Source organism: Trachypithecus francoisi, unplaced genomic scaffold, assembly GCF_009764315.1.
Source record: "Trachypithecus francoisi isolate TF-2019V2 unplaced genomic scaffold, Tfra_2.0 Contig01566, whole genome shotgun sequence".
Classification (NCBI taxonomy): domain Eukaryota; kingdom Metazoa; phylum Chordata; class Mammalia; order Primates; family Cercopithecidae; genus Trachypithecus; species Trachypithecus francoisi.
The window spans coordinates 22,341-36,204 of record NW_022681441.1 but is presented as its reverse complement, the minus strand read 5'-3'; the positions used below and the strand labels follow the sequence as shown (position 1 = coordinate 36,204).

The following is a 13,864-nucleotide window of genomic DNA, read 5'->3' as shown; positions in this document are numbered from 1 at the left end:
ATAATAAGTCCAAGCACACAGAACAAGTACGGAATGGGGTTGGCCTGGTCCCAAAAGCCATGCCATCTCCGTTGCCCCATACTGTCTCTTGGCACAGGCAAAGGTCATGTCTTATTCATCACTGCTACTCCACTGGACCCAACTTAGTGCCTGACACAGGGAGGGGTTCAGTCCATACTTACTAGTTTTGAATCAAGCAGAATTGCCAGGCGCAGTGATCCCCTTTGCTGTGACTAACTGGGGGTCTGATTCTCTGCTGTAAAGACAACGAGGGTGCTCTCTCTGCCCTACTTCGTTTTTCCTGTTTCCTTACTCCTCTTCCTTCCTAGCCACCCCATGTGGATTCAGAGTTGCAGCTTAGTGCAGACAAAGTTTAAGGCAAAACGACCAACGTGGAACTGAGAGAAGAGAAACAAGGAATTCCAGAGGCTGGGGGGAGAGTGAGGGAAAGAGAAAGTGATTACAATTTATCACTTTAACTTAATATTTAACCTAATGAAAACAAAATCTTATCTGGAATTTGGAAGTCAATATTTTGAGGGCCGGTTCAGTACCCTTTTCTTTGTTTTGACAGTCTGAGAATAATCCAATGGGTGTGGCTTAAAGACATCGGTCACGTGTGGAATTGGAATTGGATGTTACAGAAGCAACAAGATTAATGTCTGTGCAATATATCTGCCTTATGCACTCAAGCAGAGAAGAAATCCACAAAGACTCACCAGTCTCCTGGTCTGCAGAGAAGACAGAAACAACATGAGCACAGCAGGAAAAGTAAGCAAAAAAATATTACTCTTAGTAATATATTCTCATCAATATAACAAAGAAAGGAATACAGTATTTGATGAATAATTTAAAATTATTATCTAAATTAGAAATGATACACTGAAATATGATGTGCAATATACACCTCAATATGTAATGTATACTGAACTGCAGAGGAAAGAAGCTATTCTTAAAAATCTTGCACCGGGCCCTCCGCCCCTGGGGCGGCTTGGAGCGCGGGCCCTGGGCCCCGCCGCCTTCCAGGGCCGCTGCTCCGCGGGCACATGGAAGGGAGTCGCCCCACTCTGGCTCCCGGAGCTCCCGCCGGCTTGCAGGACCCGGCAGGTATCTCTCGGCCGCGGCTCACCCTTTTCTTTCCCTCCATGAGAAAGAAGTCAGCTCTATCTGACGCAGCAATCCTGATGGTGATCTCCTCCAGGAACACTGGCTGGTTGAGGACATGCTCATTTTTGAGAATGTGGGCTTCACCAAGGACGTGGGCAACATCAAGTTTCTGGTCTGCGCAGGTTCCCATGAGTAACTGAGGGTAGGGGTACCCAGCTCCACCTCCAAAGATAAACCTGCTCCCCACAAGAACTGGTCTTTAATGTGGTCTAACTGTTCCTCTGCCTTGTTCTCTGTGCTAATATAAATACGGAGTACCAGCATGTCCACTTGAACATGCAGAGGGTTAATCCCGCTTCCTAAAGCCTCACGAACATGCCTCCTGCTTAGTTCACTTTGCATCACATTTCCTAAGCTCCTTTTTACCCCAGTTTTGGGACACTGTGTTTACCTCCACAAATCTCTTCTCTTCCCTGGCATTCTGCCTAGGCTTTGTTTTGCCCAGGGGCTCCCTCTTTTTCTAGAAGAGCAGTATTCAACCTTTTAGCTATATCGACATGTAACAAAAGATGCTTATGTACTAATAGTTGAAAGTCTGCCTTTTTCTCATTCAATAAGGCATACAAATATCTGACAGTGACTTCGTTGTATAGCTACCCTTGTGGTCTACGGTAATTTAATCTTTCTAAAAGTAAAGCATTTACAAAACTCAGTATTTAAACCACTAACCAGAAACATTACTTGGGATGCATCTCTAATACCATGTTTGAGCACCTCTGCTCTAGGTTGAGAATGACATTTTATTGTGAAGGTGGATGTGGTCCCTCTTCCCTTGAAATCTTGTGGTTTCTTATATTAACTCCCCACTGCTACAGCCTAGAAGGTGAGAAGCAGATTTTTAACCCCATCTGGCAGCCACTCAAGGAAAACCCAGCCCTGGCTGTTTACCCAGGCTGTCTTGGAATGAGAGTGCAGGGTGTAGGATATGAGGGTTAGGCCTTTGCCAGATTATACACGAGTTTATAATTTGCTTTATCTGGACAGGTAACTTTCTTCCTTTGTTCATAGGCAAGAAGATCTTTAATGGACAGTATCATTTACTGAACCTACTAGGCATGGTCCTCATGGAGTTTTGGTTCAACTGGAATCTCTGTGCCAACCCAGGATACAAACTTCCATCCAGATGCCCCTATTTCCATAGCTCCAGGGCTGCTCTAACAGTTTGATATCAGCAGACTTGTTTAAGCCTTCAACTTGATTTCCAATTATTCCATCATTTCTATTCTGAAATGACTCACCGTCATAGAAGGAAGTTCATTATATAACCAAGGTTTCAGGTATCCTCCTGTAACCACCTCTACCATTCAGGAGGCCTAAAGTTGAAATAAGTACTAAATAGAAGCCTCACCATCTGAAGTCCCTTCCGTTGTTTTCTAGTTGCTTCCTCCTTCCTTTACCCCCATTCTTTCTAAGGGCTCCCCCACTGCAGTGCAAACTGGCCTTGGGCACTCTTTTGCAACCAACCTACTCCCCTGGAAAGGTGGCTTCCTTCTCCAATCAGCCTGAATGAGCTTCAGTAAGCAATTGAGAAAACTGTGTTTTTCCAGCAAACGGTCACATTTCCATTGTTATGGCATCTAGAGAAAAACAGAGTTATCCAATCAAGTCAGGAGCATAACCCAAGTAGATGCCTCTAGGGCCACATGGCCCCTCACATCACAAGCCAGAACCTAAGCTAAGAATTTTTTAAAATGAGTTTGAGACTAGCCTGTGCAACATAGTGAGACCCCATCCCTATTTAAAAAATGAACAAAATTACCTGGGCATGGTGGTGTACACCTGTAGTCCCTGCTCCTTCGGATGCTAAGGTGGGAGGATCACTTGAGCCCCAGAGATGGTGGCTGCAGTAAGCCAAGATCACACCACTGGCACTCCAGCCTGGGCAACAGAGTGATACCCTGTCTCAAACAACAACAACAAATATAGATATAGATATAGATATAGCGACTTGAATAGGAAACCATAGTATTTCATTGTTTTCATTTGCATTTATTTTACTTCTAGTGAAACTTTTATGTACTTATCAGTCATTTCTGTTTCCTTTTTTGAAAACTGCCAAATGCTGCCCTAGTAGCCAAAAATATCAAGTTGCTATTCTGCCTTTTCAGTTTGATCTGAAAGAAATAAAGGCATTCAAGCAATGGAAAAAAAAAATTTTAACAGGAATGTGTAAAACCTGTATCTATTAAGTCTTTATTTCCTACATTAAATAAATTTGCAAAAATGATAGTTTATTCCAAGCTAATCATGACTGATTTGTAAATCTAAAGTTAGAAAAGTCTTTAATCACAAGTTATCTTCATAATGACACCATAATTCAAATGTGTTGTTATTTGTATTCATATTTTTATGAACACAAGAAAGTTGTCTGACAGAAGTTTGATGAGAGGAATTTGATTCAGAAGACTGAAATATCCTTCAACCTTACTATAAAATATCTTACAAAATGCTCTTTGATCTCACAGCCTTAGAATCATCAAGGTTAAGCAAGACATCAACATGCAAATTCTGATTAAAAGGGGTCCATTATGATACAATTCAGGGAATTTCCACAAAAATCCTATGGAACAGTATCGTCCCCATTTAAAAGTTAATGTGGTTTCACAGAATTTTAATAATACAATTTGAATAATAATACAATTCGAATCACTTACCACTAGGAATACAGATATTTGTTTTTTTCTTCTATAAATTTGCGTTTATTTGTTCAATGTGTTTACAGGTCCATGTGGTCATTCAATATAATCAATTGATATTTTTTAATTGTTTAATTACATAAACCTGTGCAACTATTTCCAGTCGTTTGTTGTGTTAGGAGTGTACCACACAGTAAAATATGAGTAGGAAACAAGTAACACACAGAAGTGGTGGAGAGAGAAAATTAAAAGAGGACAATAAGCAAATAGGGAGAGAAAGAAACATCATCGTACACAGGAAGGTAAACCCGTATAACTGTTCTTATAGAGTCAGAGCCTTTTGGCCTAAGCAGAAAATTGAGCAAGAAAGCAGTTTATCTTATGTAAACAGACACTGACTCTGTCAGCAAAATAAAGGTGACTTCTAACTTCATGTGTCAGCCAACAGTTGTGGGTAAACAAGCATTTTCAGGACAGCATTAGGAAATATCAGGAATAAACACCTTCAGAGAAAAATACAACAGCATAAGAATAGCCTAAATAAATATATTCCATTTTTCTCAATGTCTTATTATACTTTGTTTATCTTTCCTTATGTTATTGCTTTTAAAAAGATACTTTTATTCTCTTTATAAACCAGAGTACTTCCTTTCCATGGAGCTCTTGTTAGGTACCAGACATGGGACCCAATATTACACGTACAAAGATGAAAAGACACAATTTCTGACTTCAAGAGTGGGAAAACACTGGTACCATCTCTCTGTTTGATTTTCTAGGTAATCAAATGCAAAGCAGCTGTGCTATGGGAGGTAAACAAACCCTTTTCCATTGAGGATGTGGAGGTTGCACCTCCTAAGGCTTATGAAGTTCGCATTAAGGTGAAGTATTTTTCCATTTGTATTTCATTTTACATTTTAAAAACTCAGAGAATATTAAAATGGAAACATCAAAATATCCACTAAGAGGCATATCTTACATGATCATCCAGAAAATAAAATTACATTTGTTGTCAAGGAAAGGTATAAATATAAATTTTAAATGTCTAAAAAGTGATCAAAGAGTACATACAGTATAATTCCAGTAAAATACAAAAGAATTTATATGTTTGTACAGAAAAAAATTCCAAAGGATACATATCAAGACTTCAAAATCAATTGACATTAGATATTTTCCATGTGCTACTTTGCTATTTCTATGTGTTTTTTAAAGTGTGCATTCTTGTATAAGACTTAAATATTTCAGAATCAATTATTTCACAGATTATTCTAATTTGTTTAATTCAAGAAGGGAAGGTAGAGAAGGGTTTTAGACTGATTAACCTTGAGGATAAACCGAATCTTTCATATTTAGGCATAGTAGGGAGTATTAGCAAAACCCTTGAATACATTTTAGAAGCACAATTTCAGGAATCTGGGTATGTTAAATTTATCTAGTTACAATCTTTTCTGAATCTGAACATCTTCTCTTTATTCTGTAGATGGCGGCTGTAGGAATCTGTCGCACAGATGACCACGTAGTTAATGGTACCTTGGTGACCCCACTTCCTGTGATTTTAGGCCATGAGGCAGCCGGCACCGTGGAAAGTGTTGGAGAAGGGGTGACTACAGTCAAACCAGGTACAGGATTCACACTCAGGAAACATGCTGGTTCACCATCCTAAGATTTCCCAGCCTGGATGAGGAAACAGGCAATGAGGGACGAAAGCGTTTGCAGAAGGTCACCGCGCAGCCAGGACTTCAGGGGTTTCCTCTTTCTCTCTCTGCCTGCCTGACTCAAGCATGTATGTCTTCAGGCACGCATGTATTCTACCCTTCAACCATTATGTACTGAGCATCTGCTAGATGCCAGGCACCAGGTTGGAGCCTGGAGATATGTGAGGATCAAAAGGGACACAGTGCCTACCAGCGTGGCATTCATAATCTAATAACTTCATGTTAGTGTTGCTGAACACGGTCTTCTTCTGTCAGGGCGCAGACAACTAGAAACGGGAGGAGGGAAAAAACATAAGTATGGAAACTGTTCTGTGCTGAGTTCACAAGGTGGAGGCTACATAGCCTCCAACTTGTGGAGTAAACATGGAGTAAACATGGAGTATTCATGGAGTAAACATGAATAAACTTGACCCTTTCTTAGGTGACCTATGCAGCCCCGTCACCAATTTCATCTTCCAACATGGTCTCTCTTCCTGAGCATAGAATCAATGAAACTGACTAGGTGAAAGGAAATGAAAGAAACATAGAAGGAGCCATCCACCATCAACAATGTCTGCCTTATTACCTTCAGCCATGCTTCAATGTGACTGGTTACAGATTACTAATTATAAAGGGAGAATAACTAGGACATTTCCATACCATCATTTTCACATAAATTTTACCCACAAAATGTTATGGGGCAACCATTTTTCTTGGTCTTGCGAATAGGTAGCATAGGTAATTAAAAATAAAAATTATGTTTAATTCTAAAAAATCACTTTCATTTTATTTTATTATTTTATTTAATTTATTTATTTATTTTGAGATGGAGTCTCACTCTGTCACCCAGGCTGGAGTACAGTGGCGCAATCTCAGCTCACTGCAACTTCCACCTCCCAGGTTCACGCCATTCTTCTGCCTCAGCCTCCCGAGTAGCTGGGACCACAGGCACCCACCACCATGCCCAGCTAATTTTTTGTATTTTTAGTAGAGAGAGGGTTTCACTATATTAGCCAGGGTGGTCTTGATCTCCTGACCTCGTGATCTTCCCGCCTTGGTCTCCCAAAGTGCTGGGATTACAGTCTAGAAAATCACTTTAGGCACTAGCTTGGACCTGCCACTTCACCAAATACTTATTTGAACTGTGAACAGAAAAATTAAATGAACTGTCCAATTTGGGTTTCAGCTTCTACTAATTCCTTTAGTAGTAATAAATTAATAACTACTAAATAATAACTAATAACTGCTAAATTACTAATAATAACTACTAAATAAAAATAATAATCACTAATTAGTTAGTAATAAGTTAATAACAAAATGACACCCTTACTTTTTACCTGTGCTCACTCCACTATAACAGGAAAAGTAGATAATTCACAAATTACCAGCTAAAAACATTTCAAAGTCAGTTCTTGTCCTAAAAGTGCCTAACTTATTGTGGAGGGTTGAAATTTCCAGAGAAATTTCTGGAATTGTTCTTTGTCCCATTTTTGATAGTTTTCCTCAAAAAAAGAACTAAGATCATTTTAAAAGCATTCATTTCATAATAAAGATAAACCTAGTCACTTTGAAAAGAAAAGAATTAGTTTAAAATTCTCATTTTTATTGTAAATCAAACTATAACAAAAACCAGGTCTTACCAACATCTAGTGGCACTATTATACCCTACTTTCAACTAAAATTTATATTTATGCTTACATTAAGATTTAAATAGTTAAGGATTAAATTAAACGTTTGTAAAGCCTCCAGGAGAAATTGATATGCTACATAAAAGTAACTATTAATACAGTGGAAGCAATTTTTTTAATCCATGTTGTTTCCCATATTTGCATTTCCTCTCTAGGAATCTTCAGGCACTTATAAAACCAAACTGGAAACGAGGCTGTGGCAGGCAATGACAAATGACATAGTTGTCATTGAACTGTATTTCTTGGAGACTTTTAAAGACACATGTTTCTAATATTTCAAAGACATGTGAGCTTTAAGTTTATGCTCTATTAATACTGGATAGAAATTGTGAAAGAATTTGTTTTATCCCTCTCTAGGTGATAAAGTCATCCCACTCGCTATTCCTCAGTGTGGAAAATGCAGAATCTGCAAAAACCCGGAGAGAAACTGCTGCTTGAAAAATGAGTAGGTTTCTGAGGCTCTCCCTCCACTGACATTGAGTTTGCACATTAGTTATGCTCCTGTCTCATGCCTTTGTGTGTCTGTGTATTGCACTGCCCAGTGTGAGCAATCCTCGGGGGACCATGCAGGATGGCACCAGCAGGTTCACCAGCAGGGGGAAGTCCATTCACCACTTCCTCGGTGTCAGCACCTTCTCCCAGTACACGGTGGTGGATGAGAATGCAGTAGCCAAAATTGATGCAGCCTCACCCATGGAGAAAGTCTGCCTTATTGGCTGTGCATTTTCAACTGGTTATGGGTCTGCAGTCAAAGTTGCCAAGGTAAGAATAACAACGGATGATAAAAACAGTTACATGCAGACTGTCAGGAACCCAAAGGGAAGCAATTTCTCCCAAGAATCAAAGATTATTTTTGTAGATTTTGAATGTTGGCTAAGAATAGAAACACAATCCAGAAAGAATTGAGAGCACATGCTAGAAATTTCACGTTTATCAGATTAAAAAGTTGTTGAGAGTTAAGAAAATGTAAAGATTTCATTTTCAATAACTACTCTTCTGTATTTGCTCTTTATGAGATCATGAAATTTTAGGCCTGAGAACTCATTTAGTAATTCATTCAACAATTAGAGAGCACCTATACATGCCTCAGGCACCATAGGTTCTGCTAGGTTCTGAGATAGCAAAAGTAAATGAAATGAAGTGTTTGTCCTTGAGGAGCATCTAGTCTATGGATCCTCTACTCCCAGAATTAGGATCAACAGTAGAGTTCAAAACCTTACCTGATGCACTTCCAAACCAAGGCTCACCCACTCTGTGGATTCTTACACAGAAAGTAATGAAGCTTCAGTGATGCATAATTCACTCATTATGGGATTTCACTGCTAAAACTAACTCCCCTGCCATGAACACACACATATACTTCAGAAGTGGTCAATTTCAAGCAGAAATTCTTTAAAGGCTCCTCATCTGAGTAGGCTGAAAATCTAGTAGTATGCTTTATTTTATGAAACCGAGGTCCAGAGTTATAAAGATATTTGCCCAAAGTCTCAGTGCTGAGACTAAAATATCTTTTTAATATGAGAGCTGAGACTAAAATATCTTTTTCAATTCTCCTGCTGAATCTTAGCTCGCAATACATAATTATTCGTGTTTTAAAATCACAGTCACAAGTCTTGTATTTTTCTAAGTAAGGTAGAAAATGGTGTTGTCCCCATAGTATGAATAACACTTGGTGAATGAATGAGTGAATAGATACCCTTAAGGGAATATAAGGATGAGATTACTCGGGACAGGAAAGCATGTCACCCACAATGAAGACTGACTGTGGGAGACTAGGTTTAATAAATAATCACTAGCCAACCAAAAAACAATTCAGAAGGCATCTTTTCCAAATTTCTGACTTTAGCACTTAGTACCTTGTTCAGTGCCTCATCCGTGCTAGCAGGTGGTCAAAGAGAGCCTACCCAAGACAGAAGATGAGGCTACTCATAACAGTAAATTGTATTTATTATTGACATATAGACAAACGTTTCATTGCTGTGTTGTTCACGAGTGTATTTTTAAAGCAGGGATATACTGGTCACAACTACTGAACATAAATGAACCAAGGCGTTAATTACAGAGGGTGTAAGTGGAATATTTTTCAGTCTCTTGGAGTAGCCTTTTCCACTTATTTTATTTTCCAAATATTGCCTTTGTGTATGTATGAGATATTGAAGCTGACTGTCATGGGATTTCAGCAATTGAGAGTCCCTTCAAGACTGTAATCACTGCCATCTGGATTTCAAAGATCATCCGGTGCCCTGGTTCCCAGCCTGACCTTCCCATTGGAGTCACCTGGGGATTGAGTTCCACCTGCAGAGATTCTCATTTAATTGACATGGGCTGTGACCTGGACGGTGGGAGAGTTTGTAAAGCTCCCCAGATGAATCTAATATGCAGCAGTTTGAGAACCACTCAACTAGTTCATCCCCTTGAATTTAAAAATAAAGCAACTGAAGCCAGAAGAGGTTTTGATAAAAGGTTGGACAGAAGAGTCTGAGTAGCTCTTGATAAACACATAGGCATGACACTTTATAAAGCTTAGGCACTTTCTAACAATCATTACTGAATCCATTTTTGCATTTTCTGAAAACATAGGTCACCCCAGGCTCTACCTGTGCTGTGTTTGGCCTGGGAGGGGTCGGCCTATCTGCTGTTATGGGCTGTAAAGCAGCTGGAGCAGCCAGAATCATTGCGGTGGACATCAACAAGGACAAATTTGCAAAGGCCAAAGAGTTGGGTGCCACTGAATGCATCAACCCTCAAGACTACAAGAAACCCATTCAGGAGGTGCTAAAGGAAATGACTGATGGAGGTGTGGATTTTTCGCTTGAAGTCATCGGTCGGCTTGATACCATGGTATGTACCATGACATGCCCTTAGATTTCTGCCTCTGCAACCTGGAAGATGCACTTAGGCAGCAATATATATATTTTATGTATAAAGGATATTTTTAATGATGAATGGAAATTTCCCATCATCTGTTACCTGGCTTGTTTAATTTTTGTTATGAGAAATCTTTTCTTCCATCAACTATGCAAACCTGTCTCAAGTCATATTTCCTCTAGAGGAAAAGAAAAGGGCTTGTTTTTCTTAACTGAGCAATTACAGATTTACTTTATTAATTTTTAGTTAAAAACTGGAAGTTCAAGTAAACATAAATAATACAAATTCTGTTCTCAAATTGAAATGTTCTATTTTTCTCCCACATTCTTAAAAAAAGGCTCAATAATTTTGCATATGTTCTTAATAAATTCCAAATTTTTAACATGTTAGTATTTGGCCAAAAGAAATGAGCAATTTTAGGCCAACTGCTGTTTTATTAACAAAAATATGCCCTAAGGAAATTGACTGCTTTGAGACATCACTGTGTTTTATCACAGAAACGGGACAGTGCCTGGCACATAGCTAGTACCCAATACTAGTTGGACTGAATACTTTGAAAAGTCCACAGTCTCTACTAAAAATACAAAAATCAGCCAGGTATGGTGGTGTAGCGCATACCTACAATCCCAGCTACTCGGGAGGCTGAGGCAAGACAATCACTTGAACCCAGGAGGCAGAGGCTGTAGTGAGCCAAGATCGTGCCATTACACTCCAGCGTGGATGACATAGTGAAACTCCGTCTCAAAAAACAAAAGGAAAGAAAAAAGAAAAAAAAAAAGAAAAGTCAATAGACTTTACCATCCCCCAAAGTTTAAAAGCTATGCATCTCATAGCATTGCTTATAGATTACATGAGACAACGCATGTGATATAGTTAGCACAGTGCTATCTGTCATATGGTAAGCTCCCAATAAATATCAGCTGTCTTTTGTTTGTTTTTTTTTTTTTTTTTTTGAGACAGGGTCTCACTCTGTCACCTAGGCTGAAGTGCAGTGGCATAATTATAACTCGCCGCAGCCTCAACCCCCTGGACTCAAGTGATTCTCCTACCTCAGCCTCCAAAAGTGCTGAGAGTATAGGCATGAGCCACCACACCCAGCCTCAGTTGGCATTATTGATATGAAATACTATTTCTAATCTTGCAGTGCTTACATCATCTTTGGCTTATTACATGGTATTTCTTCCAACCAGTTACAAATATGGGAAACACATCTTTGCAGTGGGAAACACATCTCTAGCTATATTTCACCTACCCAGAATTCTCTAGAATCCTACTCAAAAAGTCTCCAGAAACCAACAAATTTCCATTGCTGAGGTTTTCTAGAAGATCCAGCAGTGTGGGTAACAGGGAGGGGCACCCTAAGATCAAAGCTCTCGGCAGCCTTGGCCTGGAACAGATGCCACAGAGGAATAAAATGTCAAAAGAATTCAACTTTTTCCAGGGCTACAGCTTTTCTCCTTATGCTCTTTTTCTATATTTTCATCCGTTTTCTCATGTGGAACTCGAGTGTACCTTATCTCAAGATACCAAATGTCTGACACCCACATGTTCTGAGGATGTGTGGTCTTCCAATGGTCAGAATCCAAAATCAAAGAACTAATCATTATATACCTATGGGATCCTAAACCATTTTCTAACTACAGAACGTGTTCCAAAAGATGCCTGGAAAACATTTTCTGAACTGTCTCTTGAGGTTTCCAAATAATCAGTGTATTTTAATGTAAAACCAATATGTATTTGGGGAGATAATAAAACAACATTTAAAACATGTCCATTTGAGTAATGGACAGTAGAATAGGAATCCACTTAAGAGGGAGACCGTCAGTGGACAAGAGACAAATTTCAGTGATATAATCATTTATCTTGTTCACAATCAACATATCTGGTTGAAAGTACTGGGTTCAAAATACCTATGTAATAAATCAATGAAAAATGAATTCACTAACTCACAGATCACCTGAGAATTACGTGATGGTGAAATTTTTTGCTTTATGTATGTTTATAATGATGTCTGCCTCCTTATTCCTTTATTCGGAAGAATTAAGTGCGCTCCAATTTATTCATCCATTCTTTCATTAAAAAAAAAAAAACTTTCTGGGCATTTCCTAAATCCAAAGCACTATCCTATGCAAAAAAGGGGAATGAAGGAGCAAAAGACATGATCTCTTTCCTCTACACACTCACAATCCAGCTAAGCCTATTACATGATATTGTGCATTATGAGTAGGAACTATGCGACTCCACGTTAAAGATGCCAAATATTCACTTTATTCCAGATGGCTTCCCTGTTATGTTGTCATGAGGCATGTGGCACAAGTGTCATCGTAGGGGTACCTCCTGATTCCCAGAACCTCTCGATAAACCCCATGCTGCTACTGACTGGACGCACCTGGAAGGGGGCTGTTTATGGTGGTATGTAGTTGGGCTCAAGTGCCAAATTCTCATTAACATCAGTATATCTCCACTTCTACAATTGACAAGGTGAGGTTTTGAAAACAAATCAAAAATAAACTAAAATTCCTTTTCTATCTACAGTCTCCAAATCAACTAGATATGGAAACAATGCAGACAGAAGGTCCCGATATAAACTTTTCTGTTGTAACCATAACCCAGGATCTTTCATCTCCATCTGTTTTTGTACTTGTGACTGTGTAAGAAGGCATGGACATTTTTCGTAGAACATGGAAATCTACAACAATATTTCATATCTATGCCCAAATTTAGACAACTGATAAATTTGCTCCTCTACTTTGGGCATAAACATCTGTAGTATTATTTCTATGTGAGAGACAAAAGAACTAAGAAACTTTGTTTGTCTGTGATTTTTTTTAAGTCAAGGCACTGTAAAAGCATATTGAAGTATTCTATCTCTTCTTATCCTCAGTTATAGCAGTCTGGAATGAAGCACCTTTTCTAAATTTTCATTTATTTGGAAAATCTCTTCAATTCTTCTACTGACCCTGGTCAAATCCAACAATGATACTGTCTTCTTTTCAGGCTTTAAGAGTAAAGAAGATATCCCAAAACTTGTGGCTGATTTTATGGCTAAGAAATTTTCACTGGATGCATTAATAACCCATGTTTTACCTTTTGAAAAAATAAATGAAGGCTTTGACCTGCTTCACTCTGGGAAAAGGTAGATTTAAGTTAGTTTTCTGTTTTGCTTTTTTTTTTCTACCACAGGGGATTGTCTAGCAGAGAATGAAAAAGGTGGAAGGATGAGAAAAAATAGAGTCTCTTGGTTTTCCATTACCTGTTCAGTCTTTGCATGGAGCACTTGTAGGATCATACTGTGAGAAGCTAAAAACAGTTGCTTTGCATTTCCTATTCTGCTGAAATCAAATTATGTTGATTACTGCAAATCTAAATGATCTGAGCCACTCAGCCTTCCTTAAAAGAGAACACTCACATTTGCCAAAAAAAAAAAAAAAAAAAAACCCACAAAAAAGCAAGTCTATTTAAACAACCATAATTATAACATGGTGACCTTGAATCCTCTTCCTTCTACCTATGTAAAGCTGACACTAAGTGTCTGCATATTTAAATAATTTTCAGGACATCCTCAACATTTTCATTGCAGGAGTAGGTGGAATTACATTTGGATTGTTTTCTAGGTAGATAATACTAGTTTTTTTCTTTTTCTTTTGTAGCTTAAGAAAACTTTTTCTACCAATTAAGTTATCATAAAAGAGAAGAGTACTAAGCACTATTTTAAATGTTTGTCGTACATTTTCTCTGAAGCTTAGAAAAATAAGCCAATTCTATTTCCTATCTCTAATATTTAACAGTTACAACCAGCTAATAAAATGTATTT

The 13,864-nt window shown here is 38.5% G+C and overlaps 1 protein-coding gene across 1 annotated transcript; it reads left to right on the top strand.

Annotated features, from left to right (window-relative positions):
- The first annotated feature begins 664 nt into the window (after positions 1 to 664).
- Positions 665 to 13,205, top strand: LOC117064050 (alcohol dehydrogenase 1A-like). The gene is made up of 8 exons (XM_033178110.1): positions 665 to 771; positions 4,580 to 4,681; positions 5,281 to 5,419; positions 7,540 to 7,627; positions 7,725 to 7,944; positions 9,763 to 10,023; positions 12,327 to 12,462; positions 13,048 to 13,205. The coding sequence occupies exons 1-8, from the start codon at positions 754 to 756 to the stop codon at positions 13,188 to 13,190; spliced, it is 1,107 nt and encodes a 368-aa protein (XP_033034001.1). The 5' UTR covers positions 665 to 753; the 3' UTR covers positions 13,191 to 13,205.
- Positions 13,206 to 13,864: the final 659 nt, after the last annotated feature.